Raw genomic sequence first — 13,359 nt, 5'->3', positions numbered from 1 at the left:
GAGCTGAAAGCTAACAGAATTCGGTCTGCAAAACTGCAAGACACTGCAGCGGAGCTAAACAGGCAATGCGAACGGGTAAGCTTAACTGTCTGCTTTGTACTTTAAAGTGGTTACTGGTTTCCTTTATCAGTGCATATTATAATAAGGTTTACGAGACGAAGGGACACAAGCTACAATTTTAGACAAGGGGCTCAAACCCTTGGAAGCACAATAACTATAGGAATTTGTATGGGATTTTAGAGTTTGTGAATTTTAGGTGAAATCCGTGCATCAGATTAAAATGTATAAATTTCCATTTAATATTGAACCAAAATTTTAGGCCTAGTGGCAGTGTAACGCACTTGTCATTGGCTTCCCGAGAGTTAGTTAGGGGGGGGGGGGGGGGGGGAACCCAGGCTGACAATGCCTTGATAGTGATTGGCTAGGGTATATGGGGAGTAAAACAATGGGAAAGGAATGTGGCACTTGGTTGAGCAGGCGTTTGCAGGGAGGAGGTAACATGAGTCCCCTAAAAACAACTGCGTGGAAGGCTAGACTTGCCGAGACCTTCATTTAAAATCCGAGACGGAGACTTATCTATTTTTATCAAATCCAAGCGAGAGACACTGCGATTCAAAATCCGAGCTGAGAAGACGTCATGATCTAGAAATCAGAGCACAAGACTTTTACAGCACTCTGTGCCTTGTGCCAGAAATTATTTCTTGATAAATTGGAACCAGTTGGTTTTTTATTAAAGTTATTCACTTAATTATACAATCAGTGACAGGTAAGTGCAACTACTTATTAGCCAGCTTAGTTACTTATGAAGTAACCTCACGCCTTTTGTTGTAGTTTTGATGGTAACACGCTCTTCATTTAGCTAATCAATAAAAAGAGCTTTATTGTAGCCAAATTTATAGATATTTATTGTGCTCTAAACAAACCAGCAGGCACAAAAACAGCAATTTACAAGCAGAATTTATCCAAACCTTAGGTTTCACAGTAGCAATGTTGCTCAGTCCTTTATTACCATAATTATTCTCTGTTTTGTGGTTGTTGTTCTATGGCGGTTCATTCAGACTAACTTTCTCGTGGCCGGCTTGCGAGACTCCAGACAAGATTCTGAGACCAGCTTTTTTTTACGGGCTCAAGATTCCAAGACTCTTGTTTGAGATGTCGAGATATCGAGACTCGCAGAAAATTTCCCGAGGCCCATGATTTTTCAAGGACCATTCTTTACCCCTAATTGTGCATTTCAAAGCTCTTGTATTTTTCGCACCGGTGATATCTTACAACAAGCAATGCACTGAGAGCTGTGTATTAAGCTATAGTTTAGGGGGATACCCAGTATGTACAACGAATAGGAAAATTTTTAATGTTTTTTTTTCTTCTTGTCTTTTGGACTTTTCTCACTCTAATTTATGACCTCTTCCATCTCTGTTGGTGTGATTTATAGCACACCCCAGAAAATACATGTACCTTTTAAATGGTATATCACATGTCAGGTCTCCCAGTTCATAGTTAGCGAATATTTAGAAACATTCAGTGTTTCTCTTGGGCAGGAAAGGTTTAAGGGTAGAGCTATCCCTTCACACTTCGTTTGAGTGCCTTAAAAATTTTGTTAATGATTGAGAAATAAGCATTCTCACTGGTGAAAAGTCCTACTATTTCAAGTGAAACAAGACTCGTTCCAATTCTCCTCTCAGTTTACCAGAAGCAAAGTCCCCACATTTTCCCCAAGAGTTCGGTCGTCATTAATCTAATTAGTCCCCACATTTCCCCAACCACAAGGGCTCAAACTTGTTGAAAAAGTCCCCATTAAGTTCCCATATCCCCTCACATCAGCCTTGGGTCCCCCCCCCCCCCCCCTTCCTTGGGGAAGCCAACAACAACTGCGTAAATCCCACGGGAGAGGAATTGGAAGTGAATTGATTGACCAGTCTGCGGAATGTGGCAGAACCTGAGGAGATTTTCTTCATACAGAGTCATTTTCTAAAAGAGATAAACAGAGAGGATTTTCTTTTTTGTTAACCTTCAGGGTGATTCATTTCTTCATCTCTTGCCCACAAAAACTTACATTAATCCTGTAACTGATTTGCATATTGCCGCCATTATTTTCCCGGCAAATAACAAGCACATGGTGTTGAAGTGCGCCCACAAATCGATTTTTTGTAAGAAGCTGCTGAAGCAATATGGCGCCTTAAGTAAATGTTATGTATTGACTTCCAATTGAAGTATCAAATTACATAATTTTTGTGTTATTAATTAACAGAGACAGACAGTGTGAAACCGATTTTCTTGTAGTATTCCGACATCATTTTAGTGGGGATGGAAAGGAGAGTCGTCTTCTAGCAACCAGTTTCGAATGAATTCCTTATTTAAAAATTTAAACACAGAAGCTCGCTACTGTTTATCCTGGGGTATTGAACAAAACGTGTGTCGTCAGCTGGCGACCAGTACTGAAAATCTAGTTGCCAGAACTCAATTTTTGGTCGCATTGGCGACCAGTGAGTCGCAATTTTGAGCCCTGAGGTACATGTACAATGTAGTAGCTACACTGTGGTAGGTAGAGACTAACTAGTGGTACATGTAAGGGTTAGGGATAGTATTGTAAAGCCCCTCTGACCCAGAGCTAGTGGACCCTGTAGTATCTACCAGTCATTAATGCCCTTAGATTTGATGTATCATTAACTTGTTAACTATTATTTTTCTTTATTTTTGTTGCAAGCGTGATCACGAAATACAGTCAGATCAACTACAGGCAGAGGAAGACTGTTGAGGCTGGCTTATGTCACCAGTGGAATTGAAGAGGATCAGGGTAACCATTACACTTATGTCGTACTAAAGTAACATTCATGTTTATTCAGTAGTAGTTACACAAAGTGTAATTATTAATGATGTACAGAGGCCGAGGCCTACTTGTACAATATCCCTGAGTGAACTTTTTGAGCCTTTCTGCACGTGCGCCATTTCATTGATGCTTAACAATTTCGCATAACTGATATTATTGGGTTGGCTTGTTTTGGTTTATACTATTGCACGGGTTCAAGGCAAACAAAGTGCAAAGTGTCAACAAATTACATAACATGCACTAAATGAAATAGCAAAGTTGTTATTTCTGTCCCAAAAACCAATGTCTTAATAGACCTTCTCTATAAATGGTGGCTGATTTTTCATTCTTCTTTATTATAATTATGGACAGGAGTGTTTTACTGAAAACTAAAATACTTGTAGAATCTGTAAACCACTACATCCGGGACCCAAATGATGTATTTTCTGTATGTCACTCTCGCGAGTGACATATCAGCCAATGACATCACGACTCCTGCCTTTGTTGTTGAATGAACTAATTAATTGGCCACTTGAACACTTCACAGAGAGCTTCAGGCAGCGCTCTTGATTTTTAACATGGGGGCCAATAGTGATGATCATCTAATTTCTCCTTACGATATCACTACTTCATTGAATATGAGAATGAAGGAATTAATCAACGAAGATATCCTGATGTTCATACAAATTCTCCCAACTAAGCTCAAGGCCAACATAGTTAATTGAGGGACTGGTTAGGAAACCTTGCCATGAAAACAATGGTGCTGCAATTTATGTTGGAAGGGTCGCGACCCTGCATAATCCTTTGTTTTAACATTCACACTACAGTTGAATATCTTAACAAAAACGCTTTGATTGGTCAGTTGCTCCAACACATTCCAAATTCTATTTATTTGTTGTTTGTGCAGGGTCAAGGCCAAAAAGGCAAACAAAAACATGTAATAAAGATGTTTGTCAGGTTTAATTTCATAATCATTGCCTTTAATTAACTATGATGCCAACAAAGAGCAAAGTGTCAAACTATTAATTCTAATACTGCTAAATTTAATGGCAAAATTATTGTGTCCATGAAAAGAGCATGCTGTCTCTTTCATTTCTGGTAGAATTTTGTATGGCTTCAAAATAACAATGCAGCTCCCAACAAATTTCAGCGCCAAACATGAATTCACTTGCACTTATCACCGAACAATTTGGCTTTTGTGTACATACCTTCACAAACATGGAAAAATGGTAACAGAATGAATTTTGGTTGTTTGACCAATAACTAAATATGCAACCGATTTATTTAACACCAGGACTGCCAGGACTGGGTATAAAAATATGTCCGGTTATAAAATACATGTATGGACTGTGAACTGGCTATAACATATGGACTTCTGACTAAGTCTAAAAATAATATGGATTGCATACTGGGTTACTAAAATATGGTTCGAGGGCTGCGTATAAAATATGGACTGTGGACAGTAAACACTGACTGTGGACTGGGTAGCCAGTTTGTTTGCCAAGTGCAAGATCCTTGTTTTGTTTTTTTTTAAATAGGGAAGACATAGGTTTTTTTGTTAAGTATGAAAATTTGAGGCAGCCAAGTTGCACCTGTCTACGTATGGACATCTGGAAAAATTCCTGAACTAAATCTCCTGGGGCTGACTCTTTCATGAGTTGCGAGTTTGCAAGTTGCAAGTTGCAAGTGTTGTGTTTACCAAACATCCTGGTGACCAGATGGTCCATGGTTCACTGCAACAGTGGCGAAACAGTATAATTATGTATGTGAACATTTTGACATTTTATGATGTAAATGCGTCTGTTTATGAACTGTTGGAGAATTGACACAACTACAGAATTGTCAGGTCACTGGAAACTTTTGCATCATATTCGATCTGAAAATCAAACTACTAAGTGTTCAACAGAGAAAACCATTTGGAAAGAATAGACACCAGAGTACTGAACCTAAAAATTTACTTCTGTAGAGGGTTTCCAACTAAGATGGACGTGGCCTTTGCTTGACTCGCATATCGTTCGGACTACTCAGCTTTCCGCACACATGCCAAAAACTAAACCTGAAAGTTAATGTGCGTTTGTGGTCCATGTCTTGTTGTTTGGGTTATTCGTAGTTAACCTTAAAGAAGCTACATCACGGACAGTACGTCTTGACAAATTGGGCAATTAATTTTAAATTTTGTCAATCAATTCGTAACTTGGCTGAAATTATGCTTGATTCTGTTTGGATTACTATTACCTACTCGGTGTTTGCCCTTTGTAAGAGCATCCTTTCTTAGGTTTCTTTTAATTTGAAATCAATTTTATCCATCAGAAAAAAACTTGAGATATTAGATAAAATAATTATGGTTCTTCTAAATATGTGAAGTTGAAGTGTTCATGAAGTGTGTCGAGTTTTCATTGCATGATGTTGTGTTAACCCTTCCTCTTTTGAAAGTTACTTGTTACAATAAGAACGTTATAAAACAGCTTTTACTTTATTTGTACAGTGTTCCCGGTAAATTTTACCTCAGCATATAAAGGAGCCTTCCAAACGTGGAAAATTAATAATTTATAACAGCCACAATCCTGGCCAACAGTCTCAGGACACTTTTCAAAACCCTTGCAAATTTGTGCATCCCCCTTGATCCCCTATGCAGTGTTGATTTCAGGAGCCCTTCACATCCAGAATTATGGCACTGGCTCTTTCAACATTGCTTAGAGGAGGTGGTGGGGGTGGGGAGGGTTCACGAGGAGTGGCTGAAGTGACTCGCAAACTCACAACTTACAAACTTGCAACTCGCAACTAAGTTTATCTCAAATCTCTACTCTTGTAATAGGCATGGTCTCAAATCAACTTGGTATTATTCAATGATTTTTTCATTAAATGACCTATATCAAAATGTTAAATTAGTGTGTTAAAGGTCTTGCTATGGTGTGATGTTGCATTCATCCTGAAATTTTCTCGTAATTTGTCAAGATCAAATTTCAAACTATTCAGATTTGTTTCAAAGCAGCCAGACCTGCAGAACAGGAAGTACACGCATTGAAAAAGAAAATGTAAAATCAAACTCCGTTTTCTCACTCTTGTCAAAGGCAAACTTAAAACGAAAATGGAAAGTACAATTTCGTTTCCGATTTCACAAGAAAACGACAAAACGAAAATGGAAAATCAAATTTGAGTCTATTCGTTTGCTGATGTCTCATGAAAACGGAAAACGAACATGGCAATTTAAATTCCGTTTTCCGGTGTCACAGGAACATGGTTGGCACTTAAAGGTACACGCATTCAAAATGTTCCTCAGATATTAGTGCGTCAAAGTGTGTCGGGCTTTTACGAAATTCAAAATATTTTTTCCGTGACGTGTTACGTCTTGACGCGACTACAAAAATTTTCCATTGTCCAACTTTAGGATAGGTTTTCTCATAAGCCAAAAGCAATAAAGAAAAAGCCCAACACCCCTTGTTACCCTATTATCTCCTGATTGAAATTGGCAGTTTGTTTGGATGTGCGCCTTTACGTGACAGTGGGTAATTCAGTTAAGTTTACGTCGCTAAAATTGAGTTTGCATCCCTCTGAGCGCTTATTTATCCAATAAAATAAAATAAAAACCTTGATATTTTGGCAATCTTTTGAAAGATAAATTATTAATTGAAATTAAATAGCTTTACATTGATATGTAGTTTTCAGTGGTTTCATCGAAAAAAGCGCGCGTACGCAAGATTTCCCTGAAGACACCCGTGAAACCTATCAGTAACCTTAATTGCTTCAAGGTCTCACTACTATGTTCGGTTCGGTTTTATCATGTTTTATTGAAAAACACTGTAGGGAAATCACAATTTACTTACAACTACAAGTGTTCAGTTGTGAATTTCCGGATAACTGAGTGATACTGATAAGCCTCCGCTTATTATATTATGTGCACATACGAAACTTTTAATTGTTTAATTTCTTTTTTTCTATGTAGAAATCCTCCATAATTGGCCATGGTCTTCCAGGCATTCCATTGTATGTCAAACAACGCAAAACGTTCATAAGCGATCAACTTTGGGCAGATTGAGGACAGGAACCGGTCCCTCCCGTCTATTGATTTTTTTGTTTTGTTTTTTTTTTTTATCTTTTTGTCTTTTAATCAAATGGTATTTAAGTTGTTTTATCAGTAAACCTAAATGAGTTAGATTTTTAAATTTCCAGGAAGCATTGGCCCCCACCCTCCCAGGCTGGCACGCCTATGGTACGTGATTGCAATGTAGGCCCTCTGTTTATTAACTTTATGGATCCACTGCGGAGCTCTGCACGCAGGTTCACAACTCGCTATTGATTATTTTCGGTGTTTTCTTTTTTTCTTTTTTCCGCTTTTAGTGAGCTAGGTCTGAGCTGCAAATATACTATATTACTAGTCTCACACAAATAGTTTTTCTTGTTTCAAGATCTCGAAAACTAGTAGAGGAAAAATACTATTCATTCCAGAGGGTTTTTTTTCTCTTTTCTTATTTTCTTTTCTCTTTCAGATCCAGTACTTTACTTTTGTACCCTAGCTTAAATCAATCAGTCTTTACCATTTTTCAAAGAAGCTTTATCCGTCTGCCCCAGACGGATAAAACGTCTGGACGAATTTAATTCCACGAACGGTTTCATACGTCGTCGCTTTACCAACGAGTTTAACTTCTTGTATTAACTTACCTCTGCATTATATTCTACTGTAATGCGACGCACGAACTAGGCCTTGCTTTAAAGGGGAAGTATCATGGGGTTTTTTATATCTTTTGTTGAAAATGATGAAATAAAGACCTTCAATGAGCTGCCAAATAATTCTAGAATGACGAGAGGAGAGAAATCAACTTAATTCTTGAAAGGAACAACTCGTGATCTGTTCTAGCGCATTTTGGAAACAAAAATGCGAGAACTTGAAAAACATTAGCCTAACATTTTTCAAATTTCAATCCATACCGGCCTACTCTGTTTCTTGCCAGAGGCACTAATCGACAGTTAAATTGTACTGGGGTGATGATTTTTAACAAACTTGACAATTATTTCGTTGTTTCTGCTGACAGACAAGTATTTTTGGGTCTTGAAATGACAGCAAATTTGCGTGATACTTCCCCTTTAAACTTTGGGCAAGGAAATATATGTTTATTATATTATTTCATAAGAGGGCTAATTTCTAAAGAAATCGTGGTGCTGTGTCGGTGAGGAGTAGAAACGAATGTTTGGTTTATCAGCAGAGTTGATAAGGTACTTTGGCAATCATAAAGAATTCGAGTGCTGGCTGTTCGAGCGTTAGCCGTTACAATACTATATCTATTTAGCCGTTCGTTAGAGCGATTACGGTCTTCATTCTTAATTTACCTTGCTTTGGGAGATAAACACAAATACACTGTTACAAGGCGCATGCGCAGTTCAAACTGTTCACATACATACATACATACATACAACACCGAGAAATTCTATATTTTATATAAACCAGACATGGCAACGCTCAACAAACGCAATGAACTCCTGTCAACTTGCAGACACAAGCGAAAGTTTCTCCTCAAGTTCAACCGCATCCCTAAGGACAAATCATAGACTTACAAATATAGCTTCCTATTGTTTTCTACTTTTGAATTTTCTATTTTGTAACGGTTCTTGTAACGGTTTTTGTCAATATCCTATTACTGATGTATATGAACCCCAGTGATGCTACAGTGTATATAGAATTTAACTGATGAGTAGACCAACTCCTCGTTGGTCCACGAAACAGTTCTGTATATTCTCTATATGAAACGATATTGAGTAGACAAGTATTGTTACATACATACATACATACATACATACATACATACATACATACATACATACATACATACATACATACATACATACATACATACATACATACATACATACATACTGATACATACTGATACATACATAGTTTTTTTGGTAAAGCAGGTTGGGGAATTGGCAAGACATTAAGTCCTGATGTGGACCTGCGCTATATAAAGGAAAGTCGCAAAGGATAAACTACATATTGAATTCTGTTTTTAACCAAAAATAACCAATGAATTACCTCTGAAGCAAATGAGAGCCTTTTCTTTTCTCCTCCAGAGATTCCACGTAGCCGTCCTGGTATTCCAATGTATGTATCAGCACACTTTGTCAGGCCGAGCTGGGAAAGAAAACCAACGCTGTCACCGAAGACAAATGTGAGCAGTTACTACAAACAGAATTGATGTTCGGTTTATCAGGGGCACCCAACGAGATCTATTTCTAACTGGTTTTGATCTTTTTAGTCACAAAATTACTGACAACAGATTCATGATGCTTGAGAATGAAACACACAGAGGAGATCTTCAAAAAAGTATAAAATCCATTTAAATCAATTTAGTTCAAACATCTTACTATGTAGACAGCCGAGTCATCTCTTATTTCTATCATTTGGGCTCTTTGTTAACAGTTGTCCGAGAAAGACGCCAGGGAATCATAGATCACTGAGCAAACAAGGACAAATTTCGTCATATAGAATGCAAAGTTAAGTTTTAATCTGGCTACAATCCCACACCGAAACTGAGATCATGACACCTAGGCCCCGTACACACCCTCTCCCGTAGAAAACTTAACAGCCCAAAACTTTGGTTGTTCCAAGTCAAAACGCGGGTGTTTATTTTATTTATTGTTGTTGCCGTTGTCGTTTTAACTTTGATTAAGGGGGCAGGGGTGCTATAGTGGGCTTGTTCCGTCAAGTTCATGGTAGACTTTTTTCTGTGATTGTGGCTTCATACCTGAAGTATCACTTCCTCGACACGTTCTATCCGCTGTTCATCTGAAACGTTCTTGCCCATGCGCAGAAAAGCCTTCACACAAACATCACAACTTCATTAGGAGACAAAATACCGAAGGAGACACGAAACCAGTGGTATGTCGCTGTGTCTTAGTAAGGCAATACTTCAAATTAGGCAAACGTGTTCATGCATGTTCCATTATAATCAGATATGAAATCTCGCCAATGCCCTTTTTGCTTCCCCCATCTTTCCATAGAATGTTTGCCGTGCTTATCTTCTCCTGTTAAAACTTTACTCCATTGACTCTTAATTATCGTGCGGTGCCCAGTAAATTTCGGAATATGCAAACAGCAAAATTATTCAACAACAGTTTTCGAGAGTTAAACGAGCTGCTGAATGACCAGGAACGATATGAGATCGTTTAAAGAGAAATAATCACTGCTTCTTTGCGGTTGACGATAAAACTTACCCTTTTAGACAGCTTGTCAAGGCTGTTACGGTCGGAGATACTCAGCCACTGAGACCCTCCTTTCTGATTAAGAACTGGCTAAGGGACTTCTGAGTGTAACCTCCCACGCAGTCGTTTTTAGGGGAGTCGTATTACGTATACGGCTGGGTTAGAGAAAGCACTGCTTTTAGCCCAACATTTGAGGTATTTCGCGAAAACAAATTTGTAAACAGTTAAATTTTGCTCGATAGCGGTTAAACATAAAGCGAGGGTCAATTATCTAGACTTTGCAATTGGCTAAACGGTGGTAAAGGAATGTCGATCTCCAGTAGGCAGACGTTTGTGGGGAGGTGGGTAATATGACTACCCTAGACACGACTGGGTGGGAGGCTACTTTGAACCTTGAGACCATTTGCTTTATTTAATCACCAACCTGAAATGTTAGATGTTCCTTCACGGTCAACGATCCAACGAAGAGATCTTCTTGTTGAATGTAAGCAGATATGGCTGTGGTTTCTGATCCAATCGGCCGATCGTTTACCTCTACAGTTCCCCTGACGTCCATCTGACTGATGTTACGATGAGCTAACACATTCATCAGGGTGGACTTACCAGCGCCACTACAAAAAACAAACAGATAGGTGCATTTAGCTGAATGCCCAACGAGTTTGGAACGGTTGACTAACATGCATATGCGTTACAGGAGCCTGCGTGGTACACGCTAGAAAAGGGGAGGATAGAAGGTATTCGGATGCGCGCGCAAATCGTGGGAGCGCGAGGGAGAGGGAAAAAGAAGCTTCCTTTTCCCTCCCACTCCGCCCTCAACCACCCCCCCCCCCCCCCCCGTCGCCTCCCTTCCCCTTCAGTTTCTAGCGCTTACTTCAAATAAAAAATAAGGAAACAAAGCACTCTATTTAGCACGGTAGCGCAAACTGAGGGAACTGAAAATTAGAGAAAGTAACATTAAAAAGGGCATATATGATTCTAAAAATCCGACTGGTGGGAGACTGACCAAATGACTGTTTACAAAGCGTAACCTACGATTTGAATACAGAACCATAGAGGAACAAAGAGGACGACTTGAACTCGGAGCCTTAGGATCAGAAAGGTTTTTTCCACCTATACAACGCGTAAATAAATTGTTCATATTTATTGAACATGTTTCTGTTCAGACAGTTTACTTTGAGCGTAGTGCATAAGCTATACGACACTGACCTTGAGCAAAAACAGAGCAAGACAAAGTAAAAAGAGCAGAATCCTAAGTAATACTGAAACCTAAGGTGACGGCTGTATAGTTTATCTGTGATGTTACTCCGACTAGTAATCAAAAATGTTCGGATTGTGTTTTTGTTAGGAAGGAAAAATTTTGGACCACTTTTTTTTGGTCAGAAAAACTACACGTTTAAAATTACCTGTGATTAAAGTAGCACATGAGAGGCGTACCCAGAGCGAATGGCAGAAGCCCCGTTTTTACTTCCAATGGGAGTCCATCCTTCAGACACTTGTATTTTTGAAATTTTCGTTAGCCAAACCAAATAGAGGGATAACAATGAACAACTCACTTAGCTGAAAAGTGATTACCCAGAAGAAACACACAATTATTTTTCTTTACGTTAATCTGGGCTGAATGAGTATAAAAGGCGCGGAAAGTTCAGTATGACTGTGTTCTTACCTTGCACCCATGACAGCCAATAGAGTACCACCTTCAAGTTTTCCGCTTACTGTAAAAAAGACAAGATAGAAACCTGGCTGAACTAAGCAAAGTATATACGAAATTCCACGAGTTTGAGAGCTAAGCTTATCCCCATCCCTCTCTTGTCACATTGTTGTCCTTCTTCTTGACTTCTGGGCATGGGCATTAAATGTTTGTCATATCCAGCTGGCTTCAAAGAAGGAAATATCAACAGATTCAAAAGAGACTGACTGCTTAACAGATGTCATCTTATAGCAACATTTGGAGTATTACAATTGAAAGAGCAAAAAAATTACCTTGTCGCCACCCCTGACTTCAACATGAGAACTGAAGAACGTTTTACCATATTTCGAATAGGTGTTAAAGAGAATTCAATGAGCCATCTGTGTTTTGTGCAATCACGGGGAAGCGTATAACTCTCGTTAAAACCCCGGTTAAAACGGATCAAACCAGCAAAATATCCGCATAGCCAGCAACTACAAGTAGCACACCATGGAAGTACGGTTAGACATTTTATTGCGAGGATCATTTTATTTCTATGTTCTTCGACCACTTTATGTAAATCCCATACAAATTCTTCTGTTTTCGCAGTAACCGTTTATATTACGCAACTCAAATCCTTGTAACACAACACCACTTAGAGATTGGGCTGCCTGTGAAAAAAAATGAGTGCTTTTGGGTTTCCGGTAGTGTTCGATCAAAATAAAATATCCCCGATTCACCCAGTTTGAACATTAAAAAACTTAATCCAAAACATCTCGTATGAAAACTACGACTACTACGGGTCTACTATGGTCGTAGACTGAAAACTCTGTCAAGAGCCGTTGAAAGTATACGCCTATCTCCGGAGTCTACAAGTGTACCTACCGTTAAACAAAACTTGCTTGCTTGTCGGCTTTTCGTCTTCCCCTGCTCCGAAACACAATCGCTTCAAGAACGAAGGTCCGGGAATTTCAACAAACACATCAATGTTTTCTCAAGAAATAGAGATCGCCTCCCTTGTATCTTCACCGGCCGTACTACTGCCAGGCAGGCTAGCACAAATATCCCTGCCGTCTGAACTGTTTGAAAACCCGCTTTCTACAGAAGCTCAGGGACCAACTTAGAGTAACCTGCAGACTTGGGATATTTTTTATCGCGGACAAAGGAAGAGCGAGAGCGGTCCGCCATAATCTGTTTTAAAGTATCAGAGGTCGTAAATCACGCGCTTTGGAATTGTTACATGATATGGTCACGCAATTAATGTTTTTGTACGATTTTTTATGAAGCTTGATAGAGATCTTTCCTGTAATTCTTTCACACAAAATGCAGCATCTGCACTGGCAAAGCCTTAGTGAGAAGTATATCATGGGAGGCGATTAGTCTCTCGCGTGGAACAAAGTTTTCCAATGCCATATGTCTGTAGAGGAACTTCCTGCTTAACAGGAATAAATTTCCGCCTATACCCTAGAGCGACACCAAGCAGTAAGACCACAGGTACCCCATCCCCCAAGCTCTATGAGAGACATATATGGTGACCTTTGCGTGAGTGTTGAGCGTCACAGCGACCATTGCGTAATGGCGAAATTATAAGGATTTGTATGAGAAAAAACGATTCCTACTTCAATTTAAAAATGCCAACGAGTTTTCAATAAAAAAAAACCCTACCTGAACTCCCTTGTCTGTTGTT

The 13,359-nt window shown here is 39.0% G+C and overlaps 1 protein-coding gene and 1 long non-coding RNA gene across 2 annotated transcripts; one reads left to right on the top strand and one right to left on the bottom strand.

Annotated features, from left to right (window-relative positions):
• LOC146483212 (uncharacterized) lies at positions 1 to 9,526 on the top strand. Its single transcript, XR_014863905.1, has 3 exons — positions 1 to 75; positions 2,708 to 2,797; positions 8,876 to 9,526. It is a non-coding gene; the product is annotated as an uncharacterized LOC146483212 (long non-coding RNA).
• On the bottom strand, positions 8,239 to 13,095 carry LOC146483211 (ABC transporter ATP-binding protein/permease wht-1-like). The gene is made up of 5 exons (XM_085106249.1): positions 12,558 to 13,095; positions 11,670 to 11,718; positions 10,431 to 10,617; positions 9,550 to 9,621; positions 8,239 to 8,936 (listed from the first exon to the last, which is right to left on the bottom strand). The coding sequence occupies exons 2-5, from the start codon at positions 11,678 to 11,680 to the stop codon at positions 8,763 to 8,765; spliced, it is 444 nt and encodes a 147-aa protein (XP_084962375.1). The 5' UTR covers positions 11,681 to 11,718; positions 12,558 to 13,095; the 3' UTR covers positions 8,239 to 8,762.
• Between the last annotated feature and the right edge of the window lie 264 nt (positions 13,096 to 13,359).

Source organism: Pavona decussata, unplaced genomic scaffold (genome assembly GCF_977016875.1).
Source record: "Pavona decussata unplaced genomic scaffold, jaPavDecu1.1 SCAFFOLD_40, whole genome shotgun sequence".
NCBI lineage: Eukaryota > Metazoa > Cnidaria > Anthozoa > Scleractinia > Agariciidae > Pavona > Pavona decussata.
This window is presented reverse-complemented; position numbering and strand designations above follow the sequence as displayed.